Below are 19,151 nucleotides of genomic sequence, written 5' to 3'. Positions count from 1 at the left end.
CGTCAGTAAAGCCGGTTCCTTGATTAGTAGTAAATCGCCATCACCTGCTTTCAGAGCGGCATTTACTACACAGAGCCGTAGTTCACTGACAAGCTGAGCCATATCGCATTAATTATCGCAGGCGATACGTCCGTGTCTTTTTTTATCATTCAGGCAAGTGGTATACATCATTATAATCTGTTAAGTTTAAATTTTTTTGTATGTACAGTCACAATAAAAACAAAAGGTTGTGCTCTTTGCAAAATAAAGAAAACAAACATGATGCGCGATCTGCAGCCTCTCTGTAAATAATGTCTAATCTGATTGTCTTCAGAAAAGGACCTGTAGCTTAGTGAAAACTTATCACACAAACATGAGACGCATGTCTAAAGAAATGTTGAAATGTCAGGTTTTAAATAATGTAAACCAAATCGAAAACAAATATTCTGTGTTTATGTAATCTGTTTGAAAACAGAGAGATGTCAGTCGTTCGCGAGCCTCTTCATTATCCGCTAATGCGACCACACCCACGGAACGCGCGTTCTATTGAGATTCAAATACTGACGATCTATGCGTCAATGCCCACATCAACTCAAATAAACACATCAAGTAGTGCTATAGCCTACTTCAGCTACATGGTTTTGAGACGCATTGAATAATCCTGGAATAAATAACCTCATTAAAAGCTGTTCATTTCTGAGAGCAACGTATTCAGCAGCTGAGTGTAAGGTAGGCTAAGGTTATTCTGTTAGCATCTGTGAATTTTAAACGCAAAAACCTGCACGAGGACGCACTGAAGCTTTCTTTGTTTAAATTAGCTCAAAATTACTATCAGATGTAAGTAATTATCTTAACAAACTATACATCATTAAAAAGTTTTGCGACAAAACAACATCCCTCGGGGCTTTTAGTTTAAAAGTGTGCAGATGAGGAGAAATACTGATATATTCTCATATGTCTGTGTCTAATTTCTAAATAGTGAAGTATTATTTATTCAATCTTTACCCAAAATGTGAATTTTTTTTTTTTTCAAAAAACACGCATAAACATTATACTCTCAAAAATACAAGCATGTACATACATGTTGCTTATATATTATGGTAGCCCAGTTCGTGCTGAATACAGTGTAATTACACTTTTGCCATTAATATGTTTATAAGCAATTGAAAAAAAGCACAAATGTTAGAGCATGTCAACTTCTAAAGGGCCCCAAAAGAGCTCAGACTTCTTAAAGTGTCCGAGATAGACGCAAAAAAAGTGTACATGTAAAAATGCACTGTCTAAGCACCCTCAAATGCAAGCAAGAGCACCCTCAGTTTATACTGTAATAATATATTGGCAAATGCTCCAGTGCATATTTGTGTCTGTAGAACGTCAAATGTATCCATTTACAGCGTCTTTCTGCAGCAGTGACAGGCTTGCAAAACCTCTCATGAACAAACAAACAAAGTGTAGACACGAATTGACGCAAGTAAGATATTTATTGTGCATTGTTAGCAGCTTCATTGAACTTTGTGAGATCGCGATTAACTGACATAGTGACAGCGTTTAGTGATCGTAAATGGAGCGGTCTTGGCTCGCTTTTGGGTCTACAGTCTATAAAATCCATTGAATAAAACTATTGTTTTTCATGTTGCAAAAAGGATTAATGGCCAATTGCACCCTGCAAAGCTTCGGAAGTGACATGCAATGTAAAGGCAGACTAATAGATTAATAGAAAAATATTTGTTGCAAAATATTTTAGAAATTCTAAATCATCTTAAATGTCTCACTGTACACTCACTGCCAGGGTGGGAAATAAACTTTTAGCCACAGTGGCCTGTGGATGCCCAATTTTACAAGCCACTTTTTCCGGAATTAAAATTTATAAAAGAAAGTGCACTAGTGACTATTGAACTGTTGACTTTGTAAATACTTTAAATAGTTGCTTTAGTTTTTCAGTAACTCTATATCCATTATAATTAGCATTTTATTGCAAATTTATTTTATATATGTAGTTTTATATTTAGGTTATTTTCAGGCCCTTAACATTAAAGTCTCATACATTTTTCACTAAGTGAATTTCAATAATAAAAAAAAAAATGTATATTTTACCTTGTTTTCCTATACTACTTTGAGTTATTATGACTCTTGGGTAACACAATTTCAATTGTCTAGTTAAAAATAAGACCAGATTCATGAATATAGACCATAGGGTTTAAGAGCTGCAGACACAATTTATACAATTTATAGAGCGGATTATTGAACTGAGCGTCACATCGGTCCGCTTCGCTCATAACAAGCTCGTTCTCATCAGAACCCAAAACAGAATGTAGCTTTTGGTCACGCTACACCGTTACTTGCTGTCTTCATGCTGTCATAAAGGAAAAAATCCATCAGAACGCGCCGACGCCTTTGTCGGACAGAGGGTTAAAGAAAACGTAGCCTATTTAGTTTCAAAGTTAGGCTATGTTTAAATATTAGCCTATAATAATATATATTTTTTATTTCATATGTTGATTATGAAAGTGAGCAGCATGAGTAAGATGCTGACTCCGTGGCAGGCCTCTTAACACCGGGGATATGTCGCCACATTTTTTTTACAGATCATTTTCCTTTCGTCTGTATCAGCTGGATAAAGTAGTTAGCTACTGGAAAAGCTACATTGTTTTAAAAGTAACTGAGCTACCGAAAAATTTAGTTAAGCTAGTAGCGTCGCAACTTGTATCTCGCTACTGCCCAACACTGGCTGTATGGCAGTGCACTTGATATGAGACTCGTGGTCTTTTATTACCTCTAATTTAAGGTTAGTTGTTCCTCTAACAAACAAATTCTGATGACGCGTAGGTTTGACAGTAGCCACGTTTCCATTACAGATTTGCACAAAACTGTATATTTTCTAAATGTCGATAAACTATTGTGAAATGACGGCGTTTCCATTAACCGATGTTATGCGACTAAAACTTATTTTTTTCCTCGTGATAAGTAATTCCAAAAATTATGTCACGTATGTTGGTAGGTTTGTATATCCCAGCCACCGCACTAGCCATTGTTTTTAATGGAGGGAGACATAGGCGTGTTATTCAAGCATTAATTAAAATTAAAAGAACTAAATGTTTGAATTTGCATGGTGGTAACTCAAAGGTTTTTTTTTTTTTTTTTTTTTTTTACCATTTCGTTATTTTGGCTTGGAATTTCGTTTGTTGGAAATATGAACTGAATTTAGAAATGCTTTTAAAATAAAAAACTTTGCATTTAATAAACAAAATACATTTTTGAAATGAAGACAGCGTTTGGAGTGGAGTGCAAAATAATCAGTTCCCTGAGTCCACTGCATTTGTTGTTATTGTGAGTGTACACAAATAAAAGTAGACAGTTTATAGTTTATAATTATGTCTTGAACTTATCTGTATGACTAAAAATGACAGAGTATTTTGAGTATTGTGTGTTTCTGCTGTCATAAAGGAAAAAATCCATCAGAACGCGTGACGCCTTTGTCGGGCAGAGGGTTAAAGAAAACGTAGCCTATTTAGTTTCAAAGTTAGGCTATGTTTAAATATTAGCCTATAATAATATATATTTTTAAATTTCATATGTTGATTATGAAAGTGAGCAGCATGAGTAAGATGCTGACTCCGTGGCAGGCCTCTTAACACCGGGGATATGTCGCCACATATTTTAACAGATCATTTTCCTTTCGTCTGTATCAGCTCAGCGCTGAAAACCAATCAAATGAGTTATTCGACAAAAGTGCATTATTGTTACTAGCAACAGCATTCTTTGTCAAAAGCTGTCCAATCTGTTACAAGGAATGTTTTAAGTAGTAACCAATAAAAATATGTTTAATATGTTAAAGAATTTTCATTTCGGTGCATCCCTACAAGTACTCAGTTGATTAATATATTATTTAGTTGACAACATGACCATTCCTAATAAAAACAACAGAAGTCAGTGCTAAGATATAAAAAAAAACAAATTTGTGTGTGTGTGTGTCTCTCTGCAGGCCGTTTTAGTGGACATGGAGGAGGGGGTACTAGGAGAGATTCTGCAAGGGCCGTTGCGTTCTCTTTTCAACAGCACACAACTCATAAGTGATGTCTCTGGTTCAGGAAACAACTGGTGAGGAACTGTCTCAGCAGGGACTCTGTCACACAGTCTACATGCATACATGTGGAATGGCTGCTTCTAAAACGGGCACAGTTCTATCTAGGGCTGGAAGGTATGGTGCTATACTCTGCAATAAGAAATGTGTCAACAGATTATTTAAGGGCACAGGTACCTGTCAAAACCTGCTGGGAATTATTGTCCGCTGTTCAGTGACCCCCCCCCCACCCCCCACCCCCCCGATTAGAAATCCTACCTTCCGTCCTAAGACCTCTGTATTTCAGACAAATTCTACACGTACTCTTGACACATTGCTCTTGATTCTGTATGCCATTATTTCCTCTCCAACCCCATGGCTAAAGCTCAAAGTAATATTTTGTTATTTGCGCTAATGCTAGGGTATGGGTACAGGGACGTAAATTTCCTCATTAGCATAGTACATGGACAATGTACACGCACCGCCTGATTTTTCTAACCAGCTTGTACAAGGTGGCAGCACTAGCCCTGGTCATTGTTTCACAGTCAAAAAAGAAATGGAACACAGAAAAACAAGAATTAGTGGAGTTACGCATATAATCCTGGTTTCCTGAGTAGGGAATGAGACATTAGCCACTTTCACACAGCATTCCTGGTTAATTACCATAAAATTACCAGAATAACTTTACCGCTAAATACACAAATATGCTATTCACACAAGCAATGGTGTTCTGGCTTTTTAGCTGTAAGAGATCATTCACACATCAGCACCAAAATACCGGTAACTTCTGTGATATCAGTCATCTGTTGTCTTCATTCTCTCACATGAGAAGCGCTTTAGTATCACTATCTGTTCAATTTGACAACATTTTTGACGTCCAAGTGACCAGTGTAAGGGCATGATAAACAGAACGTGTTTTTTCTCTTAAAAATATGACACGCGGGTTACGAAATCTCCAAACATCCGCTATTCCATATGCTTTGGAAAATTCTGGATTGTATGCGCTGATTTAGACATTGAAACCGTTCTTGATGCGCTGCGATCTAGAGTGGGAGAAAGGACGCAGTTGAAGTCACCGCCAAGAATAAGATGATGTGTTACCATATTTGGCAATTTCGAGAAAAAAATAAAAAATAAATATTGTCCCATTTCGGGGCGTAAATGTTGGCTAAAATAACAGGGAGCCCATATAAATGCCCCACCAAGATTAGGAAGCACCCAGCCGGATCCGATTCGACACTCGTCGTCACAAAATGTATATTTTTACTAAGAATTATCGCCACATTTCTAGCCTTACGGCCGTTTCACACCGCAAGCGTGAGCAGCGCGTATTTTTTTCGGCGCCGATGTTAATCAATGAGTGCATTCACACCGGGAACAGTAGCAGCGCATGAGCGTCAAGCAGGAGCGTTGCGTGGGCAGCAGGGAAGCGGGGGTTTCGTCGCCGAGCCTATTTTTGCTGCGCTGCTGACGCTCAATTAAAGTGAAAGCACACTTTTAATGGACAAAATAAATATGATTTCACACAAAAGGTGCTCAAAATGCACACAAGAAGCAAGTGTAGTGTGTTTTAACAAGAACTGAAGTGTGTCAGAAAAGAAAATGAAAAATAAATAAAAAATAAAGCCCCTCCCCTAACACTATAACAACTAACGTTAAGGCCTGTACACACCGGGACGAATATCGCGCGCTTATCGCCAGCGTTTTTCGTTCACACCCAAGCGATTTCCACTGGCGATGCGCCGAGTGAACGTGCAAATTCAGTAGATGCGCTCCCGGTACACAAGGTGGTGCTGCGGCACTTTACGCTTCTGACACTCGCTTGTCACACAGAAGAAGAAGAGAGACAGTATTTACGTGCTTGCCAAAACCATAGACATATTATGTCTATGGCCAAAACCATTCACACACACTTTTTACTAACTGGCAAGCAGCATTAGCTGTTCATCTTCTTCTTTGTCTACTTACTACTTCTCCGTCGTATCAATGTGTGCTCGGCAAGACCGTTTTGTGCTTGAGCGCCACCAAGTCGTGTTTTACTGTCACTTCAGCAGCTCCAGGCACGTGAATTGGCGAATTGGTGAATTGGTGAATTGGCGTGAATTGGCGACTGGCGATCTCATTGGTCGGCCAGTTTTTAACGCGCCGCTTCAAAATAAAAAAACGAACCCTAGGCGTTTTTTTAAAAATGACGCTTTTACGCCTGGCGTTTTGCGCGTCGGTGTGTACACTCACATTGGCGCCCTTTGTTTAGTCACGATGCACGATTTCACAAATATTTGCTAACAATGTATTTTCTACAATGGGGTAATTTTGTAATGGCAATATGCTTACATACTGAGGACACTACATTTTTCAACTAAATATCCAAATAAATCTGATTATTAAACAAAATTAACCATATAAACTAAATTACTGATCTAAAGCCCACATTATCAATGTATGATAATTGAAATGAACTGATGACATCAATGTTTTCTCCGGAACGGCTATAGGCTGAATAAAATTCTGTTGCATTATTTTCCTGTTTAACACGGTGAAGCTGCTTTGAAACAATCTGCATTGTTAAAAGCGCTATATAAATAAAGTTGACTTGACTTGACTTGCATACAGCACAAGGAAGCTTGGTTTCAAATGGGTGAGTTAAAATGAGTTAAAAAAGATGAGTAAACAGTAATTAATAAAATAAGAACAAATAAGCAAATTACTAGCAATAGTTCAAATAAATACCTTAGAATAAAGAGACTAATGAAATAGAATGCTTATTTTTTTCAGGTAGGCCTAGGTCTAACAGTATTCAGGTAAGAAACTGAATAAAAAAAAAAAACCCAAAGTAATCAAATTTAAAATCACATTGGATAATCTTCGTTGTAAAAAATTAAATGCATATTAATCTATTAAAGTTACACAAGTTAATCAGTCAAGAGCAGCAAGTGATCGTTTGTCTTTTTGTAGTTTGAATAACTGCTGTCCCTTTAAGACTTTAATACTCACCCAGATGGGCATTGTGGCATTTTTTGTGATTATTTGACCATTAATAAGCTGGAAAAATTAGCTAATTTTTGCACTAATGTTAGAGGCCGCTTTATTGCGGTATGTGTGTGCACTTCAGATGTGAGCGCGAAATCTGCGTGAATGAGTAGAAGTATGTGCAATCCTGCGCAAAATTCAGACTGGTCACACCAACACTAACACGCTGTCATAAGGAAAAATCCAGCAGAACGCACCGACGCGTTCGCCGTGTTCAGAGGGTTAACCTGACTGAAATTGAGGGTAGTTAACATTACAGTTACTGTGCTGTAACTCTGGCTATGTTCACTGCATATTCCACAAATGAATGTGCAATAACGGACATGCTAACATTACATTATCACATTAAGTACTGTCACAAATGCGAATTCCTAGCTAGCAGTTAATAGTGTAAACAAATAGGTGCTAACATGTACAGTAGGCTACTTCAGTTAGCTTTCTTGAAAAATCTATGACTTGCCTTTCATGTGACTCGAAAGAGCAGACCCGCACATCCACTCGCCAAAGGCTGCACATCTTTTTTGCAGACTTTACTAGAGGCAACTCATGGGGTCCCCATTTAATCCATAATGCGTATTTTGCATCTTCCAGCCAACGTTCATTGAAACGACAACATATGGGGCGGAGTCACACATGGAAATAGACTGGCAGATCGCGAGCACAGCAGGTTCAGTTTAGGCTCTCCAACATTTTATTTCTCCATTTAATAAACAAACTATTCTATCAGATATATTGTGAAAGAAATACTGTTACAATTTCAAGCATTTTCAAGCATTTTATCCAAAATGTAAGCACTTTTCAAACCTTGAAAACACAACATCAAAATTCAAGCATTTTCAAGGATTTCAAGCACCCGTACAAACCCTGATTAATGTCCTGGGCCGTTTCCGGAGGGGACCATATCCCATTTCCTTCCCAATGGCCTTGCTTGGTACGATAATTCTCCAGACTGCTGAGAACTTTGCCTTCATCAAGACCCTGGTAGTGAGACATGACCATAAAAACAGTGTAAGCTATGTTGATCTCTTCACCAGAGAGTATTATTTTTCTCATACTTTGGGTCCAGCATGTATGCTGCTGCATGTATTCTTGGCGCTGCAATTTGTGCAAATTTCCAGTTTATTCCCGTTAATTGCCGTTAGTTAAAGGTGAACTATGTAGGATTTTTGCAGTAAAATATCCAGAAACCACTAGGCCAGTGTTATATATTTTGTTCAGTTGAGTACTTAGAATATCCCAAATGTTTCCAACTATTTGTAAATCGTGAGAAATTGTTATTTTAACCGAGGAACCGGGACGTGTGGGCTATGCGTGTGAGGGAGTCGCCTGTCGATTGAGTCATATCTGCGTCACCCTCGGTTTCCGGTTTTATTCAGTGAAACACTTTACTCTCACTGCAGTGTGAACAAGTGTCATAGCAGCCGCCGAGCGAACGTCATAACTTCCTTTTCAACACACTTAGATATATCTAATACGATAAACAGAGTTGCGTTACCTCACTCATGACTGGAAAAGAGGAAGTAGCGCCGGCAACCGTGTCATAATAAAAGTCCCGCCGGCGACTATGCCATAATAACAGTCCCGCTCTTCAATCGCTCCTGCGGCCTTGCTCAGCTCCACAACACTCGGTCCTGCTCTGCTTCAGACTACAGTAATGTTAATAATCGCATCTATGAACATGATTTCTGCCCGAGTCCTATCCTGACTGTTTTCCACCGGCTGTGAGGTGAAAACCACATGTCCCAAGATTCTGCGCTCAAACGTGGCGTCATCAAACTACGCCTTTGTTTTGAACAGGCGACCTCTAGTGGACGGAAAAGTTACATAGTGTAGCTTTAATTCCCATACATTCCTGTTAATTCCCATGGAAAATGTCCAACTTTGAATATTCCAGGAATTTTGCAACCCTACTCTGTGGTATACTGTTCCAACAGCATAAGCTACTAATGTAGCATCAAAGGAACCAATGAAAGGGAACGTCCCATTCAATATGTGACCTTGATACACACTGATGTCTATGGAAGCGGGAATAACAATAATTTAAATTATAAATTGTTTTATTCATATCATATACACATTGTGTAAGTAACTATAACGTTTACTCTATTCTTGTCCCACTTACCGTCACTTATTCGTCACTTACTTTAATGTTTTTTATGAGAAGTGGATGTATTGACGTTTTGTAAATCTGACAGATCCGATTCTCTGAACTGCGGTGCAAACTAATATAGCGGCGACCTTCGTGCTCTATAGAGCAACTAACATGATCATTATAAAGATTGTGTTTCAGAAACGATCTCGGTTACGGATGTATCCCTCGTTCCCTGAGAAGGGAACGGAGACCCCTCCGTTACGTTAGTGACTAACGAATGGGGGTTTCGCCTAGAAGCCAATCATCTTCGAGATCTTAGAAAACGCCCAATGGCAGTGCCAATGCCATGGGCATGCAGAATTTGCATACGTTACTCCGCCCCACCGTGTGGGTATATAAGGAAGTACGTGGGCAATATCGCACTGAGGAGCCAAGACTGAACTCCCGGCCGTTCCAGCAGCACAGCGGATGTGGCAAAGGGACGTTACGTCTCCGTTCCCTCCTCAGGGAACGAGGGTTACATCCGTAACCAAGACTTTCCCTTTCGTTCAGTCACTACGACGTAACGTTAGTGACTAACGAATGGGGGTCCCAATATAATCACGCCACTCAGCTGTCTTCCAGTGCCCTGCGTAAGTGCGAGTGCCCTGTCATAAGACTAGTACGGACGAAGGACTCTCACTTATCGCAGGAATACCAAGGAACACATTCTCCAGGAAGTGGTTGAAGCCGTGAGAGCTCGTCGGCTGCACGGTTCAGGACTCCCGGAATATGGACAGCACGAAGGGACCTCAGCCGCTTCTGACTCCATAGAACGAGATGGCGGGCGAGTTGAGACATACGACGGGAGCGTAGACCGCCTTGGTGGTTGATATACGCTACAATGGCCGTGTTGTCTATCCTGACCAGTACATTTTGACCCTTCAGCAACGCCCGGAAGCGGTGCAGGGCGAACCGTACTGCCAGCAACTCGAGGCAATTGACATGCAGAAGGCACTGGGGTCCTGTCCAGGAGCCCGCGGCTGCTTGTCCATGGCACATGGCACCCCAACCCATGGCAGAGGCATCCGTCGATACGACAACATGCCTGGAAACTCGCTCTAAGGGCACTCCGGCCCGTAGAAGTTGAGGTTCGGCCACGGGGTGAGGATCTGCAGGCAGGCCCGAGTCACTGGGACCCGGAGCGTGCCCGAATGCCATGCCCATCTCGGGACTCGATCGCGAAGCCAAAGCTGAATCGGTCTCATATGTAGCAATCTGAGCAGCGTCACCGCGGCTGCAGATGCCATATGCCCCAGGGGCCTCTGAAAAAACTTCAGTGGGACCGCACTCTTGCTCTCGAATTAACGAAGGCAAGTCAGCAGTGACTGCGCGCGTTCGTTGGTAAGCAGCACGCACAAAGCGACCGAGTCGGAAACCATACTGAGAAAAGAGATCTTCTGCACGGGGCAGAGTCACTCTTCTCCCAGTTGACCCGAAGACCTGCTCTCGAGAGTGACCCAGTATGAGCCAGTCGTCAAGGTAGTTCAGGATGCGAACCCTGTGCTTCCTGAGTGGCGCAAGGGCTGCCTCGATAGACTACGTGGAGTCACGAGGGGACAGAGCTGGCCCGAATGGGAGGACTGCGTACTGAATGTCATTGTGTAAGTAACATGGAAGTAAGCAGTCTTCAGGTCGATCGCTGCAACCAATCTACCGGACGAACGCGTCCGAGGAGGCGTTCGCTACCAACATCCTGAACGGAAGCCTTTGAAGGGATCGGTTCAGGACGGGCAGGTCCAGGATTGGCCGTAACCCACCGGTTTCCTAGGGTACAATGAAGTCAGGGCTGAAGAAGCCGGACTTCATTCCGGCTGGAGGGACAGGCTCGATCGCACCCTTCGCCAGTTGGGTGGCAACCTCTGCACCCATGACTGGGGCCTTTTATTGGCTCCCACCATGGAGCGAAGACTCCCCGTACCCAGGTGGGGCAGCGAGGCAGCGTGACTGGCCCGGACATGGGAGGCGTAGCGTCCCAGTGTGGGGGCACAGTCAGCAGCTGCGTCCTGACAGAGGAGACCAGGGAAGGACTCACGTTCCACTGGGGTCTGCTCTGAGAGGAAGCTGGCGACAGAGAGGGACGAGAGTGGCGCGGCCCGGGGGGCGGCACACACTGCCATCACCGGTCTCTGGGACCTCAGAGATGGGGAAACCAGTTCTTTCCAAGTGCCACCAGCCCGGGCGCCAGCAGCAGAAGGATTTTCCCCCGGCCCTCCACCGGGGGAAGGAGAGGCCCTGCTACCATCCCCTGGAAAGAACTGGGACCCATCTCTGAGTTGTCCACCTCCAGCCTGGCGTTTAACCAGGCCGGGGAGCGGACTGGGCGTCATCCTGCATCCACCACGGCGCAGCCCAGGTGAAGGCTGCTGCTGGGGCCGGGCGGGAGGGGGGAGGGCGCCCTCGGCCTCGGCGGCGAGCGAACTGAGGCGACTGAGCAGTACGGGGCAGTACGTGTTACAGCCTCAGTCTGCTCTGGGGCGGCCGAGAACCGTTGGCCGCAGTTCTCAGCCGCGCCGCCGAAGAGGCCAGCCTGGGATATGGGTGAGTTGAGGAGGCGGGCTCACTCAAGCCCCCCACATCACTGGGTAAGGCCAGGTGTTTCTCCTGGACCACAGCTGTGGACATCGCCCAACCAAGGGAGCGTTTGGCCACCTTCACCGCCCAGAGGGCGGGATCGGTGGCAGCACGCAGCTCATAGAAGAGCCCTGGGTCGGTTCCACCCTTGTGCATGTGCAAAGGGGTGGCGGCCTGCCCCGTAGCTCTACAGGACCACGCCACCGAAGTGGGGGCCCAGTGTACCCTAGGCCACGGCCCCATCAAGGGCGGAGGAGGCCACCAAACGGTCGCGGGAAGCACGGGGACTTCCGGGACCGCGTGATCTCCTCATGCACCTCGGGAGCGAAAGGCATTGGGTGGTCAGATCAACTCTAGGTCAGATCAGGCAGCGCTGGCACACCCGAAGGCGGAGCACAACCTAATCGTCATCCCCAAAGGACTCCAGCCCACCTTGGGATGCGGCGATCGACATCACAGTGCTATCTGGAGTGTGAACGAAACGAACGAGGCGTCAGAGACGGGCCGCTGCTTCAGTCCAGCACTCGTGGAAAGCGCAAGCTCTTTTTGTGAGAGAAAAGCTCTGCAGAGTGCCGAAGCGCCCAGGGAAAACACACACAGCTGTTGCAGATCACTGCACAGATCAGCAGGCAGGCAATATGAGATCGCTGGAACACGCCGTCACACCAGCACCCTGGAGAATCGCTCGTCTTGAAGACTGAAGAGAGGACTTCAGAATTCAGGCTTGCAAGAGTGAAGAGATGCTCTTGTCTCCGATGCAGAAACATAATGCGATATTGCCCACGTACTTTCTTATATTCCCATATTATAATTATATTTCTTATATTTCTTATATTATTTATACGGTGGGGCAGAGTTACGTATGCAAATGCCGCATGCCCATGGCATTGGCACTGCCATTGGGCGTTTTCTAAGATCTCGAAGATGATTGGCTTCTAGGCGAAACCCCCATTCGTTAGTCACTAACGTTACGTCGTAGTGACTGAACGAAAGGGAACATATTTCACATGACCGTTCATTCACGCTGGACATGCGCATACAAGTGTAAACAGTTGCCTCTTGCACATGTAGACAGCTGCAGTACTGTACAATACAACGTTTAACTGCACAATGGCTGCTAAAAAAGACCACAAAGTTACCAAAGTATCGGCCAACAATTGTTTGTTAAAATCGGTATCGGCCCCAAAGTTACAATATAAAGACTGTATGTGTGAAAGGGGCTATTGTGTCAGTAGCTGACGCTATGGGAACACCCTCCTCCAAGTGTGGCGATTGTCCCAATAGAATCATGCTAATTCATTGGCTGATGGTGCAAGTGCTGCCCTCAGAGACAATACATCACTAGTGCCTAAAAGGGACATGCTCCTCAGATTTTTCTAAGAAGTATTTGTAGCAGTAATGGAGTATCGCAGAGATTAATGCCAGTGTCTCGTTCCCTACTCATGGAACCAGGGTTGCATATGTGAACGGGACGTTCCCTTTCATAGGTTCATTTGATGCTACATCAGTAGCTTATGCTGTGGGAACAGAATACCACAGAGTAGGGTTGCAAAATTCCTGGAATTTTTAAAGTTGGAAAATATCCATGGGAATTAACAGGAATGTATGGGAATTAATTAACGAAATTTGCAAAATAGCAGCGCCAAGAATACACACAGCAGCATACATGCTGGACCCAAAGTATGAGAAAAGCATACTCTCTGGTGAAGCGATCAACAGAGCTTACACTTTTATTACTGTCATGTCTCACCACCAGGGTCCTGCAGAAGGCAAATTTCTCACTTCTCAGCAGTCTGGAGAACTATTGGACCAAGCAAAGCCTTTGGCAAAGGGGATGAGATATGGCAGTCGTGCCAGCACATACAGTACTGTATATGTTAGGGGTGGGAATCTTTTGTAATCTCACGATTCAATTTAAAAATGATTCTCAATTTTTGAATCTCAATTCGATTTGATATATGCATAGATTTGATTTGAGATATGATTTGACATTTTATTGCAATTTATTGTCCTTGAAGCCTTGGATATAAGAGAACCTTGCCCCCAAACTTTAATTAAAGTTTTGTTATTATTTTTCAATCTCATGTTATTGTTTTTGTTTTAATGCCGCCCCTGCTCAGCCTGTCATATTTGCCTCTCACCATGTGAGCGCCTTTTGCATCATTAAAATGTGTGATTATCAGCTGGTTCTGATCAGTGGACAAATTTTTGGAGTTAGAAAAATATGTGCTGTTGTATTCTCAATATTTTACTGTGTGTAAAAAGTACAAAACAGCTTAAATATTTATTTTATTTAAAATTATGAATTAATATGTTGGTATAGGACTTGTTGTTAAGTAAGCTTCATTTGTCCCCCGTTGCAAGCAGGTGCGCTCTAAACTCTCCAGGTGCTGCACTGTTCTTTGTTCTTTTTGAATCATTATAAGATAGAATCGTGAAGGGCCGGTGTGGATCTGATGCCCTTGCACCTGTAGTCTCCATCATCCTCCAAATTCCACCAACATAAGCTGCTTTGGAGCGCAACTAGTCACTGTTTGGGAACCCCTACAAAAAGGTTCGCAATTAGGGATGCACCAAAATGAAAATTCTGGGCTAAAACCAAAAATTCTGAATGCACTTGGCCGAAAACCAAAACCGAAAATGCTTTTTGAAAATTACCTTTCTTAATATAAATGAGCTTTTGCATAATTGTATTAATACTAGAGTTTTTAATAACCATGAAATATATGTCCTGCTCATATGTTCGGCCGGAAATTATGCAGAGTACATCTTCAACAAGGCAGTGACATCGGAGATGAATGCGTCAGATGTGGAGGAAGCTGACAAGGAGGATGTTGATGAGGTCCTGGAAAAAGCCATTGAGACCTGAAAGGATTGCGAGGAAGAATGCAGAAACCAGAGGCTTGAAAAGCTTGAGAGAAAATGCTACACACAAATAAATCCGTTAAATTGTAAAAAATTTTACGTAAAATTTTTTATTTATTTTCCATCCCTTTGCAGCCCTGCTCTCAGCAAGCTTTTATTGATACCAAGCATCTTAAATTACTTGTTTTGTCCTTCCTATTTATTATGTAATTGTTGGTCATGTAAACGCACTCATTAAACAAAACCTTACGGGATGACCTTCAATCTGTTTTTCACAGATCAAATGAGAGGGATCTTAAAACCAGGTATAAACTTGGCCTATGTTTCTATTCCTAATGTGTTCGACACACTCATGTGTTTTTATACTTCAGGAGCTCTTGACACCCTCCAGGCATGTTACTGAACAGTCACACTTTATGGTTTTTTCACTGTTTAAGTGGTTCTTCATATATCAGTGCTCAAGATCGATTGCTCCTCATCTTCTTACTTAGACAAGTCAGAGAAGAACTGGCACCTCGACTGAGCCTGGTTTCCATTCCATTCTGTCACCTGATGGAGTTTTGGGTTGTTGCCACCGTCGCCTTTGGCTTGCTTAGTTGGGGACACTAAATATTCAACTATATTACTGATTTACGCACATTGACACTATATGATAATTTAACTGAGCTGGATGACATCAGTTTTCTCCAGAGCAGTTGTACAGCCGAATCAAATTCTGTTGCATTATTTTCCTGTTTAACACTGTGAAGCTGCTTTACATTAAAAAAAAAAGCGCTATATAAATAAAGGTGACTTGGTATTCAGAAACTTTGTTGCCTCACATTTTTAGTGTTCAAACATTTCAGTTCACAAAATCAGTTGCCGAACGAGGCATTGACATTTATTTTATTAAGAGTGCTGTTCTTTCATTAATAACTTGAAGAGTTTTAGTTATACATTGTTTTTTTGACTGTTGATCAGTGATTGACTCTGTGATTGGTCTATGACCCTTAGGGCGGTCGGTCACCACACATATGGATGGACCTACAGAGAGCAGATTGTGGATCAGGTCCGTAAGGCTGCAGAACACTGTGATTGCCTTCAGTGCTTCTTCCTCATTCATTCCATGGGAGGAGGTGAGCTTCTGATGACTGTCATGTTACCTGTGTTCAGATTTGGTGCTTGAGAAACATGGGGTGACCCAAGCATAAATTTGTGTGTTTAGGGACTGGTTCGGGGTTAGGCACATTTGTCTTGAAGCTTCTAGAAGAGGAGTTCCCAGAGGTATGTCGTATTGTGACCTCCGTTTACCCGACAGCAGAAGATGATGTCATTACATCTCCCTACAACAGCGTCCTAGCAATGAAAGAACTCACAGAACATGCAGACTGTGTCTTGCCAGTAGATAACCAGGTATGGATTCATTTATAGGCTATCTAGAACTTAAAATTTTGTCATCCCATGTTTTTCCCATTTGATTTTCTTTGTTTTGTGGAGCAGATGTTAGACAGAATGTTCACACTGCTCTTTTACAGACAATGAAAGGTAATGGGCACAGATGTTTGTAAGCTCCAAAAAAAAGAAGAAAAAATGAAAGAAACACCATAACGAACCTTAGAAGTTCCTATCTAAACATTATAATTTGTAATTACGCCCTTCCCTCTTCCAGCTCTCGAATCCTATTTGTGGTCATGTATATTTCGATAAAGTATGTGAAGACACATTGCACCAGATTTACCAACAACAATTTGAATATGTTGACATGCCAATTAATTGTAAGCACATTTAGGGATAGCTGCAAGGCGTTTCTGGCTGCCGCACCTCTGACAGTGCTGCTTAGTGCCTCACCCTTTGCATCCCATGAGATGTTGCTGGGCTGACCCTGTTGGCTTCCAGTCTACGTGCCTCAGTGACTTTATCTAGCTTTTGCAGGAACTGGTCATGAAGCCATCCATAACGTGCTTGGGTCAGTGCAAGCGTGCCGCACTCGTGTTGAAAACTGAAGCCATGGTTGTCTGTCATCATTATAGGCAGTTTTTATGACGCTGATTTAATTTAAAGTGTTCTTGTTTTAACCCTTAATCGTCCCTTGGGGTCCAGCTGACCCCACTGGACTTTTCCTCCATTTTTTAAAAGTGTTCCCTTCATCTCAGGGCCATGAGACTCGGGGACTTTTCCTAAATAATCTATCTAAACATGCACAAAAAATCTGGGCTTTATTTGGTTGTTCTAAAGGTGTGTAAAAAAAAATTTACCGTTTAAGTCCCTCGGGGTCAGATTGACCCCACATTGAAAATGAATGGGAAAGTGTAAAAAATAAAAAAAAAATCACTTTTTTTGTCAATTTTTTTTTACTAAATCCAGTATAAATCTGAAAATTTCCACATTTATATCAAGGTCTGGTCCTAGAGCATAAACACAAAGTAGAACGAACTTTCTATCTCATACACACACACGTACACACACACACACACAAACACACACGTGTGTGACTGCAACAGAGAGTATTTTTATTGAAATTGGCAAATAAAATCAACAAAACTGGCATAAATCTGAAAGATTTTCATACATAAATGAAGTACTAATACTAGAGCACAAATGCAGTATGGAACAAGCATGTTCACTCACACGCACATACACACAAACACAAACACAGGTGTCTGGAGCATTTTTTTGGATTTTGGCAATGAATGGGAAAATGTAAAAAATGCTTTTTTTTTCACTTTGTTTGTAAAAAAAAATCGACTAAATCCAGTATAAATCTGAAAATGTCTACATTTATATCAAGATCTGGTCCTAGAGCATAAACACAAAGTGGAACGAACTTTCTGTCTCATACACACACGCACACACACACACAAACACACACGTGTGTGACTGCAACAGAGAGCATTTTTATAGAAACTGGCAAATAAAATCAACAAAACTGGCATAAATCTGAAAAAAATTCCATACATAAATGAAGGACAAATACTAGAGCACAAATGCAACATGGAACAATCATGAGAAAGAGAGGGAAAAGGGCAAATAAAAGAAAGATGAAAGGCAACTTAACTTTTGCATAACTTCCCTATGGACCTCTATATGATAATGTGGTCATTGCACTCTCTTTCTCTTTAACTATAATTCCTAAAGTTTTTCCACAAACCTACAGATGGCGGTATTCTATCCCTAACACATAGAGCAATGTCCAAAAACTATTTATATTTATTTAAGATCATCATTCAAGTGATTTTTTCATAAAAAAATTATTTTTAATGAGCCATTTTATGACATTGTTAGGTATTTGTGCAGAAAATAGGTAAAAAACTACCAAATACCCACAAAAACACAGCATAAATGTATAGTTGAGAAGTAAAAAAAAAAAATGATATCTTCTCTGAGTGAAGTTGTCACTGAGGCACCAACAGACTTTTTTTCGGTTGGAGATTGGAGCTTTTAGCTTTAATTTCTACATTTCCATAACTGCTTTTTTCACACCGACACAATTAATTGTTTTGCATCTGCGAGAATGTGGGCGGGCTTTTGGTATTGCGGCTCTACTTCCTGCTCTGCACAGACGCAGATTTCCAGGCACTATCCTCGGGCCGGGTCGGGCCGGGCCCTTGATTAGATTAGATTAGATTAGATTAGATTCAACTTTATTGTCATTACACAAGTACAAGTACAAGGCAACGAAATGCAGTTTAGGTCTAACCAGAAGTGCAATAGCAGCAAGTGCAGGATATACAACATTTGCATAAGTGCAGGACATGGATATGTACTGAGTATATATAAATATGTCTATAAATAGAGAGATGGTTATTACTATAAACAGAATTTACAGGTGAATATGTACAGTGAATAATATACAGATGGTTAATACTATAAACAGAATTTACAGGTGGATATGTACTATGAATATAATATAATATACAGATGGCTATTACTATAAACAGAATTTTACAGATAGAGGTATACAATGATATGTTAGGCTAAAATGAGGAATATGGCAGTGGATTAAGGTAGTGCAATAAATTATGGACAGAAGCTATCCGAAAAAAAGTGTAAAAGTGCAGTGGAAGTGATTGCATATTACAGTTAGAAGTACGGTGCAAAATACAAATGTAAACAGTAGGTACTGTAAATAACAGTCGGCAGTGCAAATGAGCATAATCCAGTTACGGTGTGGTAGTGCAAAATGAATAAGTAAACAGTTGTTACTGTAATAAAGAGTCGGTAGTGCAAATAACAAAGTGAAGGTGGATGTGAGGTAGGAGAGTTATCAGTATATGAGGGGAGTGGATCAGCGGGGGTTTGAGTTCAGTAAGGAGACCGCTCTGGGGAAAAAACTGTTCTTAAGTCTGCTGGTCCTGGTCCGGTGGATCCTGAAACGCCTGCCGGAGGGCAGGAGAGAAAACAGTCTGTGGGCTGGGTGAGAGGAGTCCTTGAGGATGCTGCGAGCTCGATGCAGACAGCGTTTCCTCTGGATGTGTTCGATGGCAGGTAGTGGAGTCCCTGTGATGCGCTGGGCAGTTTTCACCACCCGCTGCA

The 19,151-nt window shown here is 42.0% G+C and overlaps 1 protein-coding gene across 1 annotated transcript in view; it reads left to right on the top strand.

The window, feature by feature from the left end:
• The window catches only part of tube1 (tubulin, epsilon 1), a 56,632-nt gene that overhangs the window by 10,347 nt on the left and 27,134 nt on the right, over nucleotides 1-19,151 (top strand). Inside the window, exons 5-7 of the mRNA XM_079831509.1 lie at nucleotides 3,962-4,077; nucleotides 15,633-15,754; nucleotides 15,844-16,031. Of these exons, the coding sequence (XP_079687635.1) occupies nucleotides 3,962-4,077; nucleotides 15,633-15,754; nucleotides 15,844-16,031 (426 nt within the window). The remainder of the gene's footprint in view (nucleotides 1-3,961; nucleotides 4,078-15,632; nucleotides 15,755-15,843; nucleotides 16,032-19,151) is intronic.

This window comes from Gobio gobio, assembly GCF_949357685.1.
Source record: "Gobio gobio genome assembly, chromosome: 12".
Classification (NCBI taxonomy): Eukaryota; Metazoa; Chordata; class Actinopteri; order Cypriniformes; family Gobionidae; genus Gobio; species Gobio gobio.
This window is presented reverse-complemented; position numbering and strand designations above follow the sequence as displayed.